At 42.8% G+C, this 21,120-nt stretch overlaps 1 protein-coding gene across 2 annotated transcripts in view; it reads right to left on the bottom strand.

Annotated features, from left to right (window-relative positions):
- Positions 1–2,283: 2,283 nt before the first annotated feature.
- Positions 2,284–21,120, bottom strand: part of MXD4 (MAX dimerization protein 4) — a 316,347-nt gene continuing 297,510 nt past the window's right edge. For both annotated transcript variants that reach the window (XM_086964200.1, XM_086964201.1), the window contains one exon: positions 2,284–9,083. In XM_086964200.1, coding sequence (XP_086820326.1) covers positions 8,935–9,083 — 149 coding nt within the window. In that variant the 3' untranslated portion in view covers positions 2,284–8,934. The remainder of the gene's footprint in view (positions 9,084–21,120) is intronic.

Below are 21,120 nucleotides of genomic sequence, written 5' to 3'. Positions count from 1 at the left end.
GATTGATTACCTGTGCCCTGGCTGTATCCTTAAATATGTCAGGTGCGTGTTTTAACACTCCCTTTAGCATAGGAAGTGTTCTGACACTTTTTTCTGAAGTAGGGAAGGTGTCAAATAAGAAGTCTTCCTCTACAGGGTCATTATGCATATCTACATTGTGGTACTGTGCTGCCCTGTCTATTAATTGGTTGAAGACAATGGTGTCATCAGTAGTTGAAGGCTTAGTTGGATAAGAGGAGACATCAGGGATGGGATGGGTGTTATAAGGGTCAGTTGGCTCCTCCCATGGTTCAATTTGTGGCTCAGGGTCCTGTGGATAATCATAATCAGGCTGAGGATCCTCCCCTGTGTTCCCCTCATTGTCCCCATAGTGAAAAGGAGAGTAAGGAGGAAAAGGAGTAGTAGGCATATTAGGATAAAATGGACTGTAGGGTCTAGATGGAGAAGTCCCAAAGTCCTTATTTTTTAGTGGAATAGGGGAATCAGAGTCAGTGTCCAGTGGCCTCTTCTTCCTCTGCAGGATTGTCACTTTACCAGTCTCTGGATTGATATTTATTTTTGCCTGGTCGTCTGCTTTATCGGGATGGAAGAGTTCTTCCTCCACTGTTCCTGGTTGTGACTTTTTTGGGTCGACAACACCTTCTACTTCGACGACTTTTGGTGCCTTAGTGCTTTTCTTCGGCTCGTGCCCTTTTTTCGGGTCGGGGAGTGTTTTTGGGTCCACCGGGTCTTTCGGTTTGACTCGTTTCTTGTGCTCGATAGGCTTTTTTGGTTGACTGTCCTTTCCCGAGTCGATGTTCTTTTTAGGATCGACTGGTGTTTTTGGAGCACTGGTTTTCGGGTCGATAGCCTTCTCCAGCCGGATTATAGGCTTAGATACAGCACCCTTCCCGTCGGCGACCTTCTTAGGTTCGGCGACTTTTGGCACAGCCGGCCTTTTCGGGTCGACGTCCTTTTTTGTGTCAGCGCCCTTCGGCTTGGCGTCCTTTTTGGGCTCAAAGGCCTGTTTCAGGTCGGCGCCCTTTTTCGGGTCGACGGTTTTCTTGGGGTCGACGCCTTTAGGCTGCACGGCCTTCTTCGGGTCGACGACTTTAGGCTGTACGTTTTTCTTGGGGGTCGACGGCCTTCGGGTCGACGACCTTTTTAGGCTCTGGAACCTTCTTTGGGATTGCGGTACTTGGCCCTGGTGTCTCTGAAGGTTTCGGAGCCAAGCCGGATGGCGGGGCTGGTGAATGTTTTTTGGGATCTTGGCTAAGGCCTTTTGGCGATGCCTCGACCGGAGCCTTTGGTAACAGGGTAATCGGTGTTGAGGGCAGTGTACTCACGATTTGCCCCGGTGGGATCTCGTCATCGGAGTCAGAGTAGTCCTCGACGGTGACGATCTCTAGGTCCGAATCTGGAGCTTCTTGAAGTTCTTGGTCATCATCGAAGATGTTGTCCGGTTCCAGTGCCTGTCGCTGCATCTCTTGCCTAGCGGCCCGTCGATTCCGTATGGTTTTCTTCGACCGAAACTGGGCGCCAGCTGGGCAGGTTTCTTCCTTATGGTCTGGAGAAAGGCACTTGTTGCATACTTGATGCTTGTCAGTATGCGGGAACTTGGAGTGGCATTGTGGGCATCTTTTAAACGGGCTCCTTTCCATCGACAGCAGGCCCACGTGGCGTCGAAAAGGCCCAACGGCCCACGTCGACCACCGATTCGAGATGGAAAGCTTTATCGAGTCAAGAGGTACCGAGCGAGAACAATACCGTCGAATTCGAAGGCCTTTTGGCCTTTATAAAAGTGTTGTTTCAATTCCGAAGTTGGAGTGTAGGAATAACATCCGAACCCAATGGCGGAAAAAAACAATCTGAGGATGGAGAGGATGCCCATGCGCACTGTAGTCCAGGGGAGGAGTCACCTATCTCGTGATACTTCGAAGACTCTTCCAGGACAACAAAGTGCAATCATCCGGACCCAACACTAGGCGGCGATCTATGCACAGATATGAATTCAGCAGCCCACATGCCTCGAACATATAATTTTAAAGAAGTTCGATGTGCAGCTAGCTCCATCATGGAGTTTCTTCTTTGCAAGATGGTGTGCTATGTTACAAAAGGAGAGGGCAAGTAATGTTTAAGTACATTTTAAATGTCCCCGTCTATTAACGGATATGTTCCATATACTGTACTTCAACAGGTAAGGTACAGGCTGTGACCTGGCTTGTAAAGATTTATCGAAACAGGAATAGCTTGCAGACGTTCAAACAGACACAGAAAATCAAACTCAAAAAGACAATGAAACCGGAGGTATAAAAATCTGTATTTATATTACAATGAAAGAATGTTACAGCACGATACTTTCAGTGTGCTACAGGCTTTATTTAGCAAGCACCATGTACTGTACTGAACAGTACGTGTGTACAAAGGAAACTTTACAATAATATACATCTACAAAGCCATAAAGCGTTTCATTTCATATATATATTCAAATATCTCTGGCACAGAACCTGCCCAGTGCACCTGTAGAATTTCACCAAGTTTAATTACGTAACCTCCACAGAAGGCGGCTTTCTTATATTATCGACAATGGGCCGAAGGAATGTCAAAGGCATGTCCATTACTACACCACTGACTACCACAAATTGAAATTGAATTTTGGAATCATAAGTTCATCAAGAATGGTACTATTCCGAATATAAGACATTTTCAAAATTGTTTGTCCACAAAAAAATGTGCCATAAAATGTATTTTGAAATAACATCTTCTGAATTTAGGAAAAACATCAAATAGCATTTATCTAATACAGCGAGTTAAACATTTCATAGCCTGAACAGGAGCGTTACATAGCTAAGATGACCATTCTTGTGATGCAGCACACACCACCAGGAACAATATTTCATTTAGTGGAATGTGTTATGTTGCACTGAATCAGGGAAATCCAAAACTAATCACGCAATAGTGGATATTAACTGTGTTATCTTGTGGATGCAAAAAAATGCTCTTTTGTAGGCAAAGAATGTATTTTGAACTATTTCAGTGAAGCTTTTTCTCCTGCTGAGGTGTAGATGTTTTCTTTTAAATGTGTTTACTAACGGATATTGCAAAAATACATGGTTGTAACTGGGAAGCTCACTTAAATCAACGAGAAAGATGGTTCTTACTCAAAAGAAAAGTAAACATTAAAATTGAAGGCACGCTGAGAAGTATCTCCCCGTATTTTACATGCCTGCATGAAAAATTAGGAGACTTAGGAAATACGCGCGGTCCTTGAAAACCTTCAATGCAGTAAAAAAGAATCCTGTGTCCAGAAAAGTGGACATCACAGTCTGGGATTTCTTTTTTCTGTTTTAAACATGGATCTTCTGCAACATTTCGGATTACTATTCCATGTCAGAAATGATTAATTAAAAATATATTTATATATATGAAACAATGATTTGGTGCGAAAACACTTAAACAATACAACTCCAAATAGCAGTACTGAAAAGAAATGAATCAGAAGGATACATTTCATTTTTTGAGCACTTAAATATACTATTCATCCAGGCCGCACAGAGCAAATTATGCAGGAAAAAATTACAATAAAACCTACAATAATAATTTCTGTACTTTCAGAATAGGAAAGGGGTATTTACCAGTAGTTTTACATTGTTGTTATCGCTAGCTCGAGAAGCTTAGAAGGTCGGTTGCTGCCGGGCAAAAAGCGCAAACCACTTATTTCAATGTTATCCACTCCACTAAGGGCATTTTGGGAAACTGTGGTATCTAAAGATTTAAAAAGCTCATTTTAAGAGATTATGACATGAATCTGTAGAATGTGGAAAGGTGGGACGAATAAGGAGCATATTATTTAGTTTCCACTACTACTTTGGGGCAGATTGGCCAATCTGTCCTGAAACCCATGTTTTTAAAGGCTCAGTCCACAGCCTCATCCTACCTATAAATTTTTAATAATTCTAATGTTATAGTAAGCGTTGATGCCAAATAACTAAAAGTTAATAACCTATAACAATTCTTTTCAAGTGCTTAGTAAACAAGGGGATATTAGTCAAGAATGCCTCCGTTACAGCCTCACTTTTTATATTAAAAGCTTTTTTTTTTTAAAGTACCCAGTAAAAGTGATACTAGAAATGATCTACCATAGACAAGGCTTTACCTGTCTATATGGAGCAGCATATCCACATGTTATCACAAAGCCCCATTAACACTAATGGAGTGTTGTAAATCTGGAGAGCAGATGTAGAACTCTAAAGGTCTGGGGACAGGAAAAGGGATACATGTAAATGACCTCACTGACAGGTGGTCATGCAAACCCATGGTTTGCTACGAAAAAAGATATTCAACAGGCCGGCCTCCTCTTAGTGAATTAAATCAGACTGATACAGACTGCTATGGAGGTTACTAGATCAAATATTGTGTCTGTTACCCATATCCTCTGTGCTTTATGGAAGCTTTATCACGAAAGGAGCACAAAATGAAGTGCAAAGTACACACCAGCTATTTTCTTTTAGCATTGGGTATGCAAATGAGCAGGTGTGCAATCTGTGCCCGATTGCACTTTACGCATTCAGGAATAGGGACTCAAATGCAATTTGTGCACAATTTCACCATTTTCAGGGAGTGCAATTAGCTCTGACGATTTGTGGCACGTTTCTCCTGCTATACAAAACGGATAAAAACTCCAGTCACGTCGATTTTGCTCTAAATTTGAAATCCTGTTTCGAGCACAAGTCTTGATCCTAAACTTCACGTTTAAAAAAAAAAATGCAATGTGTTTGCAAGTTTATACATACAGTAGGAAAGGAAGAGTCCTTAATTTCCACAGGTCCCTTTCTCTTACTTTTCCTGTAGGGGGCCGCAAAGAATAGAAAACAGTCGACCCATGGCAAATGTTGACAAAGGCATGAGATGAGACAGCCCGTGATTGATCAAGGTACCTAACTCAATGCACATTTCCATAGAAAAATAAAGAAGTGATTTTGTAATAAGGAAGTCTGCCAAAACAGAATTTACCACCGAAATACGAACTGACAGAGACAAACTGTGATCTATGAAAGACATCCCTCAGAAGGACGAAGACTACTGAAGCAAATGGCAGTATTAAATAGCTCTTTTTACGGGAGCTCGTGGAAAAGAAAGTAACAAATCACGGGGTTTAAAGAGCCGGGCAAATGCATAGGATTTTGATGCCATAACTTCCAACAGAATGGCCACCCCGAATGGCGTGGACAGAAAAAACAAAATACTGTACATGGATCACAGATTTCCGCCAAACAGCAGCAAACATTCCCAGCGTGTAAATCTTTTGATGATCCTTTGCTGGAGAACTGCATCTGTTTCTGAAACAAGAGATTCATGTCGGGGTCCACTGCATATTTCCATTTTCGTGTTGAGGCTACAATCTAGTTTCGTCTTGAATCATACATAGAATATAGGCTATTCAACTGCAAAAATATATATTTGTGTGCTATATTGTGATCTAGCTGTTCATACATGGATGTATAACATTCTAGCCAGCAATTGCATTCAGCCCCTATTGAATCATACCTTACAATCTGACAACTCTTCATTTGTGAAAACAACAAAGAAAAGAAACGTACCCTTGCTGAGGACAAGAGAGATGTGTTACCATTAAAAGCCGATTTTGATTGCACTGCTCCTGAATAACAATTTTCAAAGAGCGTATGTGACACTAGCACCATTTAGTTTGCTTTTACGAAGCGAATTTCGACCAGGTAAGCAAATTCAAAGACTTATCATGAAAGTGTGCGTAAATGCAGATTATTATATAGACCAGCATTTTGTTGGAAACCAAAAAGTGATTTTAATCTGCTTACATGACATACAACAAAGTATGTTTTGTATTTGTTACTCAGTTGGTGGTGTGGGATCTACCTGCTCAAAAAACAAGGTCCGCTATGAAAGAATCAGCAGCGTATATTGCAGATGAATATAATTCATATAGCGGTGGTTTGTTCAATATCATTACAGAAAAAGCTGACTATCTGTTCTCTTTGTATATCTCCGTTCAGTGATCAATGACAGAAGGAACTACTATCAACCTCTACAGAAGAGGCAAGAGCTACTAATCGACAAACGAACAGGTGAGTGTATCACAGATAAGATCTGACAAAGCACCATAGGCTCAAAGCCTACGAAACATTCATTAATTGTATTGTGTTATTTACTATTAAACATTCATGCTTGTATAAGCTAATGCATTGTAATTGGCCTTGCAGGTAGTGATTTTAATTGGTTTGCACCCGAAACACCTCAACAGCTGGACGGCTGGCTTTAGGAGGGGGTTACATTTTACACCCGAGAACTAAGCAGAGACTTACAGTTCCCAAGTATTTGTCAGATGGAAAACTCCACTATCCTGCAAGTCCTGTATCTTCTTACGCACACTTTCAGATATGCTGCTGTCGAGATGATAACGATAGTTTTTGAACAATGCAATCTTTTTCATTTCTCTTAACAAATTCAGCTTCTCTTTTTAAGCAACTTGTTTACAATGAATTAAACAACATGCCAAACTGCACTACTTGCGCAATACTTTTTTGTTAATAAGAATGTAGCATTTAAGGAATGCTCTTTATAGAAAACCCCTTTACTCTAAATTTGATAATGGTAACATGGACATCTCTGCTGTCCTTCAGGAAAGCTGTACGTTTCTTAGAATAGAAGGTTCTGTGCAGAGTTGTTTTTCATGAAAGGAAACACTTTACAAATCATCAGTGTGTTTTTCATATCATCAAAGAACAGCAACAATATATTAGACATGTTTCTTCTTAACAGTCATGTTTTGCTTGATGGAAATTAATCTTTCATGATTTGAAAATTCGTCATTTCTAAACAAAAAATAATAGCAATTGTAGTTGCTTGTCTGCTAAAAACAATACATGATGCTTGTGAGCTACACACAAAACAAATATTGCCGTATTTTCCTCTTATACAAGGATTTTGTAAGATGCAAGGTATATCGGACATAACCAAACCCCCGCATCACAGAAAAGGTTGTTTTCTTATTGAGCTGCCAAAGTTTAACCATGGACCTTTCCTCATTGGCACCATGTGGGCGGGTCTAAAATTAGTCAAAGTAACTTAAAAAGTAAATGTTCCTTGTTGGCAATTTCCAAGTGGTATGCCAGGCTGCGAACAAGGACTTTAAGCTGCCACAAAAACGCAATTCATATTTCTTTTCATTGTGGTTTGCAAATTAACGAAAGAATACACACAGCAAGTGAAATGTAGAACAAAAACTGCACCTATGTTCGAAACATAGGGGTAAATCAGTGCGTTACAAATTGTGAGTCTCCAGGTAATGGCACAGCTCTTCTAAAATGGTCTGAATCTCTTCCAGATTTTTGTTAGTGATTTTTCGAGTTGAACCTCACAAACCACATGCGCTTGAAAGGGTAGGTTTGTAAAGTACCATTGCCAAAAAGAATTGGTTGTAGGTTCCCAGCCTTGCAACTATTCTCAAGTCTTTGATTTCTCCATAATAGCCAACCCTCGCTTAAAAACTGTTTAACTAAAGGACATTGCTCATTGGCCCTGCTAAACATCGCTCCTAAAGCATTGGGACAAAAGAACAAACCTACACATGGTGGGAAGATTTGTACATCAGACCACTTAGTAAAGAAAGCTGAATTCTTTAAATATTGGAACAGGGGAGGAGCACATTAATTGTCAGTCACCAAGGCACAACTTGACAATGGTGAAGAACCCTGGGACTCTGGACTGGCTCTGTACCATTCCCTCCCTATACAAGTAAATGAGAACATTTAAGAAAATATAATACAAAATCTCTTACAGGAAATATAGACTACACTTGCTAAATCACTTATCGTAAGTGTGTATAGCTTTTTTTCCTTTTATTTTATTAAAAAGACCTTCCTTGACAAATAATGCAAGGGCTGGTCTATTTTACATACCCGGCAAGCCATGCTCTAATGACTTCAAGAAGCTGAGGTTGTATAAAAAATACATCTTTGTAGTATTGCTACAATTTGTGTAAATAAGTTCTGAACTGGTTCATGTACACTAAATAAAGTGCGCTGTTTCACAGCATAACGTTTTTGATGCACCTTATGAAAACAACATGTAATTGTAGAGTGGAGCAGAAGAAAAACAATGAGCTATGCTTTGGCTGGATACCATAACTTTAAGCCATACCTGCCTTAAAATGCGATTTAAAACATAAGAAAGATGCAAATAGGAATTTAACTTCCTTGCAAGTAAAATTTAGTAAATGTATGGATGCAAGATTGCATCATTGGCAAGAAAAATGCTGAAATACTTCTCACTTAGTGAGGCGGAGGACGAAACTAAAAGGAAGCTTAGATCATTTCGTACAATTCCGTCATTAGAGCTGGCTTTCCTCGTTTTCACATACAGTAGTGACTTTTCCTCTGCTAATGATCTGAAGACCACGTGGTGATGCACAGTAAATAAGGGTTGTAATTCTAGCCAACGAAACAGCTGATATAATCAATGCTACATACATTCAGCCTGTTCTTAAGCATTTTGAATATCTCATTAAAAATACATTGTTGAGACCTTGATGAAACTATTTAGAATCACTTTATACTCTTACATTCTAAAATGTTTTCTGGTAATCAAAATAATAGAGTTTCTTATCAAACCTCTTTCACCACTAAATAAAACCACCATATAGTTTAATACTTTTGCAATGGAATGATATGATTGTAAATCTGGCTACTTCACGCTACCTTTAAGTCACAACTGTACCTGACCACAGATCTTTGCAATAAAACCACATTTGCAATAGCGGGCGATGTGGTTACAGTGCAGGGGATCATGGATAAGAAACCTCATTCATTTCAGAGTACTGCATTTGGGAGTTCCCGGAAGAGTGGCAGTTGACACGTTAAACTCTTTGTACAAGTGCCTTTCAGTTAGATGGTGTGAGTTGTTCCAGTGGCTCAGGCATTAGGAGAGTCTGTCATTCAGTCTGCGGGAATGTATGTAGCCACCGTCACTGGAACCGCTTTGCAAGCTGTAGTGATCGTCCATATCACTAACACTTCCAACACTGTCCATTTCACCTGGTGTAAATTCCATTCCTTCAATGTCTACTTCTAAAAGAAACAGAAAAGAGAACGATTATCAGCCTAACCAACATTACTAATTGTCCCAGGAAGTTCATTCTAAAAAATAGAAACAACTGTCTTCAAAGAACAGAAATGAGGGAATGAGGTAAAGTGAAATAACTATGCAAAGGAAATTACATTTGATAATTTAGTTGCATGTGATGTTAAAAAGTTCATTAGGATGCTTTTATGAGATACATTTTGGACTGTGTAGTTTAAAGAATAATAACGCCCAGTGAGAAGGTGCACACCAAGAAAGTTACTTATTGAGAATCAGAAAGACCTGATTCTTTGAAAAAATCAAGGACAGAGTGGTGCAAAGTAGATTACAGTGGCATAGAATGCAGTGGTGTAGAGTACGCTGTTTCAGAGTGGAGTGAAGTGGCATTGGTGCAGAACAGATTAGAGTGGCATCGAGTGAGGCAGTGTGTAATGCCGTAGAATGCAGCAGAATGGTGAAGAGTTGAGCGGGGCAGAGTAGAGTGCAGTGGTGTAGAGTGTAGTGTAGTGTAGTGGAGTGCATTGGCCCAGACTAGAAAGATGCAGAGTAGAGTGGTGCAGAGAGCAGTGGCGCTGAGTACAATGGTGCAGAGTAGAATAGAGTGGCATAGAGTGCAGGGACAGAGCACAATGGTATAGAGTGGCGTAAAGTGCAGTGGGGTAGAGTGACATTGAGTTCAGTGATGAACAGTGCAGTCTTGCAGAGCTCAGTAGCTTAGAGTGCAGTAGCGCAGAGTAGAGTGGCTTAGAGTAGAGTGGCACAGAGTGGAAGCTGGTGGTGTAGAATGCAGTGACAGAGGGCAATAGTATAGAGGGGCGTAGCGTACAGTGGCACATACAGTTGAGTGGTGTTAAGTTCAGTGGAAGAGAGTGCAGTCTTGCAGAGTAGAGTGTCGCAGAGTGCAGTGGGATAGAGTAGAGTGGTGCAGAATAGATTGCAATGGCGTAGAATAAAGTGGCATAAAGTAGATTTTTTCAGAGTGGAGTGGTTCAGGGTAGACTGGAGTGGTGCAGGGTGGAGTGCAGAGGTATAGAGTAGAGTGGCATAGAGTGCAGTGACGTACAGCAGAGTGGTGTAGAGTGCAGTATAGATTAGAGTGGCATGAATTGAGGCAGGGTGTAGTGGCACATAATGCAGTAAAGTGGCGAGGAGTTCAGTGGTGCAGTGTAGAGTGCAGTGGCATAGAGTGTAGTGGCATAGAGTGCATTGGCATAGACTAGAGAGGTGCAGAGTAGAGTAATGTAGAGAGCAGTGGCTTAGGGTCCAGTGGTGCAGAGTAAAATAGAGTGGCATAGATCTCAGTGACAGAGCGCAATGGTGTAGAGTGGCGTAGTGTGCACTAGCATAAAGTGCAGTGGAGTAGAGTGGCACTGAGTTCAGTGGCGGAGAGTGCAGTCTTGTAGAGTTCAGCAGCATAGAGTGCAGTGGCACAGAGTAGAACGGAGTGGCATAGAATACAGTGACAGAGCTCAATGGTATGCAGTGGCATAGAGTAGAGCGGTGTTAAGTTCAGTACTGGAGAGTACAGTCTTGAAGAGTAAAGTGTTGTAGAGTGGAGTGGTGCAGAGAGCCGTGGTGTTGATTACATTGGTGCAGAGTGGCATAGAATGCAGTGGTGTACAGGGCAGTGGGGTAGAGTGGTGCAGAGGAGAGTGATGCAGTACAGAGTGTAGTGGTGTGGTACAATGCAGTGACAAAGCGCAATGAGTAGAATGGTGTAGAGTGGCATTCCGTTCAGTGACGCAGAGTGCAGTTTTGCAGAGCTCAGTGGCGTAGAGTAGAGTGGTGAGGCTTACAGTGCAGTGGCGTACAGTGGAGAAGAGTGGCCTAGAGTACAGTGGCATAGAGTGGCTTGTTTCACAGTAGAATTAAGTGAAGTACAGTGGAGTGGAGCAGGGCAGAGGACAGTGGTATAGAGTAGTTGTGTGGAGTGCAGTGGCGTAGAGTGGGGCCGAGTAGAGTGGCGTGCAGTGCAGTGGCATAGTGTGGTGTGGTGCAAAGTGGAGTAGATTTGCAAAGAGTGAAGTAGAAGAGTCGATTCTTTCAGAGTAGAGTTAAGTGGCATTGAGTAATGGCATAGAATGCATTGACAGAGTGCAGTGGCATATAGTGCAGTGTTGCAGAGTAGAGTGGCAAAGAGGGGAGTGGCGTGGAGTGTTGCAGAGTAGAGTGGTGCAGAGAGCAGGGGCATAGAGTACAATGGTGCAGAGTAGAATAGAGTGGCATAGAATGCAGTGACAGATCGCAATTGTGTAGAGTGGCGTAGAGTGCAGTGGAGTAGCGTGACATTCAGTTCAGTGACGGAGAGTGCAGTAGCGCAGAGTAGAGTGGCTCAGAGTAGAGTGGCATATAGTGGCGCAGAGTAGAAGATAGTGGCGTAGAATGCAGTGACAGCGCAATGGTGTTGAGTGGCGTAGTGTGCAGTGGCATAGAGTAGAGTGGTGTTAAGTTCAGTGGCGGAGAAGGCAATCTTGCAGAGTAGAGTGTTGTAGAGTGCAGTGGCGTAGAGTGGAGTGGTGCTGAGAGCCATGGTGTACGGTACAGTCGTCCAGAGTAGAATAAGGTGGCCTAAAATGCAGTGGTGCAGCATGCAGTGGTTTAGAGTAGAGTGGCAAAGAGGGAAGTGGAGTAGAGTGGTGCAGAGTAGGAGAGAGTGGAGCAGCATAGAGTGCAGTGGCGTAGAATGGAGAAGAGTGTCGTAGAGTGGAGTTGCGCATAATAGTGGTGTAGAGTACAGTGGTACAGAGTAGAACAGAGTGGCCCAGAGTGCAGTGGCATAGAGGGCAGTGGCATAGAGTAGAGTGGAGCAGCTTACAGTGCAGTGGCGTGGAGTGCAGTGGAGTACAGTGGAGAAAAGTGGCATAGAGTACAGTGGCATAGAGTGGATTGGCATAGAGTAGATTGTCTCAGAGTAGAGTGAAGTAGCATACAGTGGAGTGGTGCAGGGTAGAGTGCAGCGGCATAGAGTAATTGCGTAGAGCGCAGTGGCATAGAATCAATTCTTTCAGAGTAGAGTTAAGTGGCATTGACTGGTGCATGGTAGGGTGCAGGGTAGAGTGCAGTGGTATTGAGCATTGGCACAGAGTGCATTGTTGCAGAGCAGAGTCACACAGATTGGAGTGGCGTAGAGTGGCGTGGTGCGAAGTAGAGTGAAGAGGCCTAGAATTGAGCGGTGAAGAGTGAAGTGGTGCATAGTAGAGTGGGGTATAGTGCACTGGCATAGAGTAGGGTGGTGCAGAATTAAGAAGAATGGCATAGAAGGTAGAACTATAGAGTAGTAAAATGGTGCACAGTCGATTAGAGTGGTGCAGAGTGTAGTGGCATAGAGTACATTGGCGTAGGCTGCTGTAGAGTGACACAAAGTTCAGTGGCAGCGAGTCCAGTGTTGCAGAGTAGAGTGTTGTAGAGTACAGTGGTGTAGAGTATAGTGGCGTAGAGTGTATTGGTGTGGAGTGCAGTGGCATGGAGTGATGCAGAGTAACATGACGTAGAGTGAAATGGTGTAGAGTATAGTGGCATACAGTGCAGTGATGCAGAGTAGATTTGCTTAGAGTGTTTTGGTTTTGATTATAGAGTGCATTGGTGTTGATTGCAGTGGCATAGAGTGGTGCTGGGTAGATTGCAGTGGAGTGGCGAAGAGTGGAATAACGCAGTGGAAAAGAGCAGAGTGGAACAGAGTGGCATTGAGTGCATTGGCGTAGAGTAGATTATTTTAGACTACAGTGCATTGGCATAGAGTGCAGTGGTGCAGAGTAGATTAGAGTGGCTTAGAGTGGATTGGCGTAGAGGAGAGTGATGCAGAGTAGAGTGGCATAGAGTGTAGTGGTGTACAGTGCAGTATACTTAGGGCCGTGTGTACTTTGTGCATGACAAACTTGTTACGCTTGTGTATAAGGATGCTGACACTGCACGCAGAAGTATTATGGGGAGTAAAATTAATGAGTCCCCTATTTGGCAGCGAACAAAGATGTTCTTCCAGGCGAAAGGTGCATTTATTATAAGAAAGCAGCATATATTCAATGGTGCTCCAAATATGACATTATTAACTACCCTTTGCTTGAGTTATTTGTACGGCGAATGTTCCAGGACAACAGTGCTAGATGTCTAGCCGCATTGGTATTCATGTCTTAGGGAAAAGTGAGTCCTGAACAATCCGATTAGACTGAACCATGCACTGCATGAATAGATTATGTTTTGCGTGACCTTGTTGCAAAACTATCCATAGTAAGAAAACAACAATACATTCTAAGTTTCCACCCCCACACCGACATCCCCATCTTTCAGTGATGATTCCCTGTTAATAGCCCACATTATTAAGAGGTGATATACACCATGAGCAAAGGCAACTCTCCGTAGAATCATTCCTGCCAGGCAGATTAACATAAACATTAAAAATTCAAAACAAACAATAGCATGTGATAACAACACGAATAAGGCTCTGTTGGAGTTCCGACCCCATAGCACCTTTGGGAAGGCAGTTCCGATGCAACAGGTTAGAAGGGTTGGGCGTCTAGTGTTAGCTCAATCTCCACAGTCCACCCCGGGGTAAGATCCCGGAGCAGTTTCCTAGCAGGCGTTTGAGCTTTTCTTCTCAATATGTATTAGAATAAGCTTTCATCCGAAGGGATACTAAAGATGTGTTTTGCCATTCACGCTGATCTGCAGTCATGTCAGGTACAACATGCCATACCGGGTCTCCTTGCTGCATAACAGTCATCAGTGAATTTTCTGCTGGCATCCTGCACCATCTGTTTGAAATCTGGGAGATGGATACTGCTGACCCCTTGTACTGGAACAGACCGTTATCCCTCGCCAGGCAGAGTGGCATGTCCCAATCACAGTAGTTCAATAACCGGGCTATGGTAAGATGGGATGGAGCCCCAGCTGATGGGTTTTTCTGAGAGATCTATGGCCAAGTTCTTCCAAAAATGCAGAGAAAAATTCTGAGGCACCAAACAGGCCCACTAGCAGTTGCTCAACCACCTTATCTGGACGATCCATGGCCGTGGTTTCAGCAATCCCAGAAATTCATATATTGTTTCAGTGGGATCGGGCTTCTAAATCCTCATTCTTAGCATTACCTGGGACAGCTGCTTATCCATTTTGTTCAAACGAATGGCATGAGCAGTGTTGTCGTCTTTCAGGTCAGAGATCTGGTGCTCTGCACTGTCGAAATGCGCCGCCTGTCTGTACATCCTCTCTGCAAGTTTCTCAATCCGACTAGAACAGGAGTCTATTTTACTGTCACTGGAGTGCATGCCACTGTGAAGTTCCAACAAAAGAATATCCTCAGTCCCCTAGAAAGGGGCGTCAGGGTCCCCTCCTCTGTGTCAGGATCATGTGCTGATAAAAAGCTAGACGTTTTCTGCGAAAAGGATTATGTTACCCTGTAAGCATCTGTTCTTGGCATGTTTTGCATAATCTTGACATCTAGTGTTGGGTTTGGATGTTTGCAAGTTGTTTTTCTTCGAAGAAGTATTTCCAAGTCACAAGGTAAAGTGACTCCTCCTTTCGGTGATAGTGAGGATGGCCATCAACTCCATTGTTAGATTGTTTTCCCGCAAGAGGGTGAGACTGGAGAAAGTGAGTGTAGTACAGAGATATCCATGTGTATGTAATGTAATGATGAGAAACTGCAACAACTACAGGTGCCGGGGAGGTGGGAGGGCGCATGTGAATCTACAACTCTACATGCCAAAACAGGCGCTTACAGGGTTAGTAATATAATCCTTTCGGGGCATGTGTGCTGCAGATACACATACTTTGCATAGATTGTATAGCAGTACCCTCCAAAATCGGTGGCTAACCAGTGGATGTTGCAGTTGTTTGGAAGAGTGTCTTTCGCACTGCCTGTCCGACATTAGCCTGTTGACATGCTAACACATCTATACAAAAATGTTTTGTAAATGTGTGTGGTGTATACCATGTAGCTACCTTACATATGTCAGCTATGGGAATGTTACCTAAAAAAGGTGATAGATGCTCCTATTTTGCAAGTAGAATGTGCTCTAGGAGGTACTGTTAAAGTTCTTTTAGCTTTAATATAGCAAGTTTGAATACATTTGAAAATCCATCTAAAAATGTCAGATTTTGAGATGGGTTTGCCTTTATGAAGTGGAGCAAAAGGAACAAAAAGTTGTTTTGTTTTGCAAGCATCTTTTGTCCTATCAATGTAGTACAATAATGTTCTTTTGACATCCAGTGCGTGTAGAGCTCTCTCTGCTTTGGAATCAAGTTGATGAAAGAATACAGATAACTCAACAGATTGGTTGATGTAAAAAGCAGAGACAACTTTTGGAAAAAAAATTGGTTTTGTCCGACGAACAATCCTATCTTTGTAGAGCTGAAAGAAGGGTTCTTCTAAGGTTAATGCCTGTAACTCACTAACTAGTCTTAGCGAAGTAATAGCTATTAAGAAGGCCACTTTCCATGAAAGATATTGAAGTGAACAATTGTGTAATGGTTCAAATGGTGGGCTCATAAGTCTTGTAAGAAGAATGTTAAGGTTCCGGACAGGTTCAGATGGTACTTTGGGTGGTAGTATTCTTTTAAGGCCTTCCATAAAAGCTTTGATCACAGGTACTTAAATAAAGATAAATGTTGCCTGTCCGAAGATATGCACTACTGCTGCAAGGTGTACTCGAATAAATGTGTGGGCTAAACCTGCGTGTGTGAATGCAAAAGATAGCAAATAATGTTTTTTATAGATGCATCTAGAGGATCAATTGAATTATTATTACACTATATGACAAATCTTATCTACTCTGCTGCATAACATGCTCTAGTGGTAGGTCTTCTTGCTTCTTTGAGGATTGTCATATAGTCTGGTGGGAGGTATAAGCAACCAAACTCTTTGACTTCAGGAGCCAAATCGCAAGGTTGAGGTCTTTAGGATCTGGATGTCTGATTTCTCCACGGTACTGTGTGAGAAAATTTGAGGTTATGTGAAGCACCTGATGTGGAACGACTGACAATTCCAACAGTGTGGTGAACCATGGTTGACGAGCCCATGTGGGTCAGTGTGAGAGATGTCTGCCTGAGTTTCTGAACTAGAAATGGAGGGAAGGGGAGAGGCGGAAAAGCGTATGCAAATATCCCTGACCAATTCATCCATAGAGCATTCCCTTAGGATAGAGGGTGTGGCAAACTGGAGGCAAAGTATGGGCATTTTGAGTTTTGTGCTGTGGCAAAGAGGTCTATTGTGGAAAACCCCATTTTTGAAAGTACAGAAGGAGAACTTGTGGGTGACGTTCCCATTTGTGCATTTGTTGTTTATTTCTGCTGAGGAGATCTGCAAAAATGTTGTTTGTGCCTGGAAGGAGCTCTACTAGTTGATGGATTTTGTGATGAATCGAGATGCATAATGCCATCATCCCTAGTAACTGCATGAATGTTCTGGCTGAAAGGTACTGCTTGACTTGAAACTGTTGTAACAGTGTTTGTAAATTCTGAATCCTGGCTGCATTAGAATATGCTACAGCCATGTGTGTGTCTAGAATGGCTCCGAGATATGGTTGCGTCTGAATTGGTTAAATATGGGATATCTGTATATTGACTGTGAATCCGAACTGATGTAGAAGATTTAAGGTAATCTGAGTGTGAAACACACATTTGAGATGCGCATTGGCTTTTATGAGCTAATCGTCTACGTATGGGAAGACATGTATTTGTTGCCTGCTCAGATGTGATGCTACTAATGTTAGGCATTTTGTGAGCGCTCCGGGTGCAGTTGTTACTCCAAACCAGGGGCACAACTAGACCTGAATTTCGGGGAGGGGGGGCTAAGACTCCCAGCCAGGCCTGGTCCTACCACTGGTTGTGCACAGTGCACGTCTTTTTTTGGCGCCCCTCCCTCATTTCCTCCTTCTCCATGTATTCCCTCACTACCACTCGCCAACAATGCACTACATCTCTCTATAGCCCCTTTCTGACAAACATTTCACTTTTTGTAGGGCTACTCGTAGTTTGCTCACACTCAGTTCTGTGATCTGCATGGTGCACGTTTTTTTGTAGCAAGCACTTTATCCCTCTGCACTGTGTGGGTGACAGGAGTGCATGGTGAGCTAAGCGATAGTGTGAGAGTAGGGTGAGAGGAGTGACAGCAGGGTGAGTGAGGTGACCATATGAATTTGAGTGCGGATGTGAGTGCAGAGTGGGATGAATTAATGTATGGTTAGTAATGGGCTTGTTTGAGTGAGATTGCACAGTGAGCAGTGAGAGGGACAGGTTTGTGAAGTGTCCTATGAGTGCAGGGTGAGCAGTGTGCTTGTGTGACTGCAGGGTGAGGTACAGGGTGTGTAACAACAAAAAGGAGAGTAAGGGATTTTATTCACCAGATGTGAAAAGGAGATTACTCCTATTCCCCTGGGTAGGTATACAATTAACAAAGGAGGAGTATCGCCATAGGGAATCGTAGATTCTTAATGGGATGTATGTTAGAAAAAGGAAAGAATTTATCCTTTTATTAGAAACCCCTCACTCACCAGCCTAGTGGTGACATGCTTCATCACCGGGGTCCACCCTGATGACCGAGTGCCATCAGGGTGTGCTACAACACCTGGAGCTCGGACTTTGCATCTGCAGCCGTTTTTCCACACGGCTGCTCTACTAAAGCGCTAATCGCCACCTTTTGCCTTCCTACCATCCATAGAATATGTTCTAGCTGAGGACTATCCTCCCCCAGCCCCCCGATGCCTTAAGATACCTAATAGGAGTAAGACTGGCCGAATTACCTCTCTCTGTTAATCGTATGTGTGTTTTCTTCGTGTGTTGGTCTGTGTGTGTCTTTTAAATACTGGTATATTTGCACGTTTTTAAACCCCGTCCTCACGCGTAGTATTGAGAGGATCGATTATCACGCCACTATTAATGAATGCGCGTGTGTTTAAAATAAACTAGAATTATCCGCCACCACCCACGCACATACTGATCAGTGTGTATGATGGACCCCAGTCTCCAAGCATCTACTTAGCTGCACTACAAACGGATATACGTACAAGCTAGCCCATGGGATTTTCAACCGGCTATACAATAATGGGATTGGCATGTTGCATGTGGACACAAAAGAACCAGCACAACGTTACAGGCACGTAATCTAAATATGTACATCCGTCTTTGTGTTTCTTCTTTTCCCACAGGTCTTTTTACCACTAGCTCGCCCATTTTGGCTGGAGCTTACGCCACAAGCAAACTTTTTTGCTCTTTTGGCTACAAGAATTTAGGATTGGGTACGCCTTTTAGAGGGTGTAGACCGTCCATTTTCTTGCACTTTGGTCCTGAAGAAAACCTGGCACATTCCACTTAAAGGTTGAAACATGTAGACCAGACCACTTACAGAGATACTCTTGGTCATAATTACCCTCAAAGTATCTCCACATTTCTTTTAACATTGTCCAGTTACTTACGAATAATATCTATTTTTTTGAGTCAAACCAGGACAATTTTTAACACACTTTTTTGCACTTAACACTCACAAACCAGCTCCACTGTATTCCAGGTGTTGTAGCACACCCTGATGGCACTCGGTCATCAGGTTGGACCCCGATGATGAAGCATGTCACCACTAGACTGGTGAGTGAGGGGTTCTAATAAAAGGATAAATTATTTCCTTTTTCTAACATACATCCCATTAAGAATCTACGATTCCCTATGGCGATACTCCTCCTTTGTTAATTGTATACCTACCCAGGGGAATAGGAGTAATCTCCTTTTCACATCTGGTGAATAAAATCCCTTACTCTCCTTTGTGTTGTTACATGTTCAGGCAGCGCACAGCTGCGAGGGTCTATACATTGTAACACTACCAGTCTTTGATACGACACCCACACCAACCATGTCAGAAAACCAAGGCCTATCCTACTCGGCAGAGTAAGTAGAATCTATCATGAGCAACCTCACATTGTTTGCTGATGCAAACATCTCCAATACCATTTCTCAGACCATAGACTAGGAAAAACTTTCAGAAATGAAACGCAACAGAATAAGGACAATATTACATGGCACTATACTAAAGGAATATCTGACTAACAATATGGCACCTAAGGGCTTGCTAGTCACAAATGCCCCACGCATTTTTTTGGATGACCCAGAGTTTAGAAAAGACTGGGCCCTCATTGCATGGCACTGCACGCATGACTGGATCATGCTCATATTAACAACTGCACTACGCCTATCAGACAAAATCATGATAGAGATACAAATCACTGAAGCTCAAATCAAGGCTAGCATAACAGGCTGCAAAAAGAAATTGGATGACCTGAACAAGGAAATTAACGAGTACAGGGATAATTTAACGCACCAGAAAGTCCAAAAATTTCACAAAGACCTCAAACGATTCTCTTTTGTGAAGGCATATCCGTACTCGGACGCTGACTACAAGGCACCTGCTTCACCTGACCCAGACTCCGATGCCTCTAGTAACACCTCACATAGCAGCGGAGGATCCAGTACTGGAAATCCCAGGCAGAGACAAAGAGGGGGCTTCAGAGGCCACCAGCAATGGCCACAATACAGCCAATACCTTTTCATGGCCCATTCAATCCACAACAACAATATCCGATATACGGCTGGCAACCACCTTTCCAACCCCATCCATTCCAGCAAAATCAATTTTGCCCCCCTTTTTTAGCCAGGGGCAGGCGTGGAAGAGGAAGGAAAAAACCAATGAACAATGTCCAATGGGAGGAAGACGAACCAATGGGCAGCAACACCAGGGGCAAAGCAGGCACAAGCAATGCGAAGACCTAGTGACAAATTTGTCATCCAGACCACTTTCTCAGATCGAAACAACGGTACTCAACAAGGGATTAGGTTGTCCCCACGGCCCGCCTGGACAAATTCAAACTACATTGTGAATTAGCAGCCTTCTTTAGGAAACTTAGACTGAAGGCATTTTTCAAAAAGCAGGAGGCAATTACCACAGACGAGGTCACCAATGAAACCGGTCTTAGACTAAAGTCCACCTTCACACCACCATCTCATACTATTCCTGTGGAGATCAGTACATTTGAACAAGCAGTCTACAATGACGTAGAGGCGATGACAGTCACCACTCAATTCCAGAACACTAGCAGAGCGAAGAGCAATGCTATATTGGAGCTAAAAAATGATGATACTATCATAATAAAACCGGCAGACAAGGGTGGGGGCCTAGTGGTAATGGATAAATCGACATACAATGCAGAATGCATGAGACTCTTGGGCGATGTAAGAAATTATCGACCCCTACATTCAGACCCTACGGAAGAACTTCGGGCTGGAATGTTACAGCTAGTGGAGACGGCGGAAACAGCAGGAAAGATATCCAAACAAGAAGCTGACTATCTATGTAAAACAGAAGGCAGAACCCTGAACTTCTACATTTTACCGAAAATGCACAAAAGAAAAATTCCCCCTCCAGGAAGGCCTATCGTATCTGGGATCGGTTCACTTTTAGAACCATTATCCAGATTCTGCGATTTATTCTTAAAAACATTAGTCCAGTCTACCACCACATACCTGCAGGACACAAAAAGCTTGCTGGTTCTCCTAGAAGTCATCAGTGTGGATGAAGAAACCATCCTTCTAAGTCTCGATATCGAAAGCCTGTAGACGAGCATACCACAGGATGCAACAATAGCTGTACTAAAGAAAACCCTTGACAACTGCACTTGGACTTACAACACCCCCAAGACGTTCATATTGGAATGTGTCACCCTCGCCCTAAAAAGGAACTATTTCGAATTCGAAGGATCTCTGTACTTACAGACAGGCGGCACTTCCATGGGCAGCGTTTTTGCCCCCAGCGGGCGGGGCTATACGTGTTTGACTTTGAACAGCAATATATCTTGAACAACCAGAATTCCCTATATGAATCACATAAAATTCTGGAAGAGATACATAGACGACATCTTGGCTATTTGGCACGGGCCGCTAGACACCCTGAAAGAATTCATCGCCTGGATCAACACATGCGACCCTAACCTGAGGTTTAGCCACTGTTTTGACAAAAAGAAAATTATCTTCCTAGACATTGAGATCAGCAAA

The sequence above is a fragment of the Lissotriton vulgaris genome, chromosome 3_2 (assembly GCF_964263255.1).
Source record: "Lissotriton vulgaris chromosome 3_2, aLisVul1.2, whole genome shotgun sequence".
NCBI classification, from domain to species: domain Eukaryota; kingdom Metazoa; phylum Chordata; class Amphibia; order Caudata; family Salamandridae; genus Lissotriton; species Lissotriton vulgaris.
This window is presented reverse-complemented; position numbering and strand designations above follow the sequence as displayed.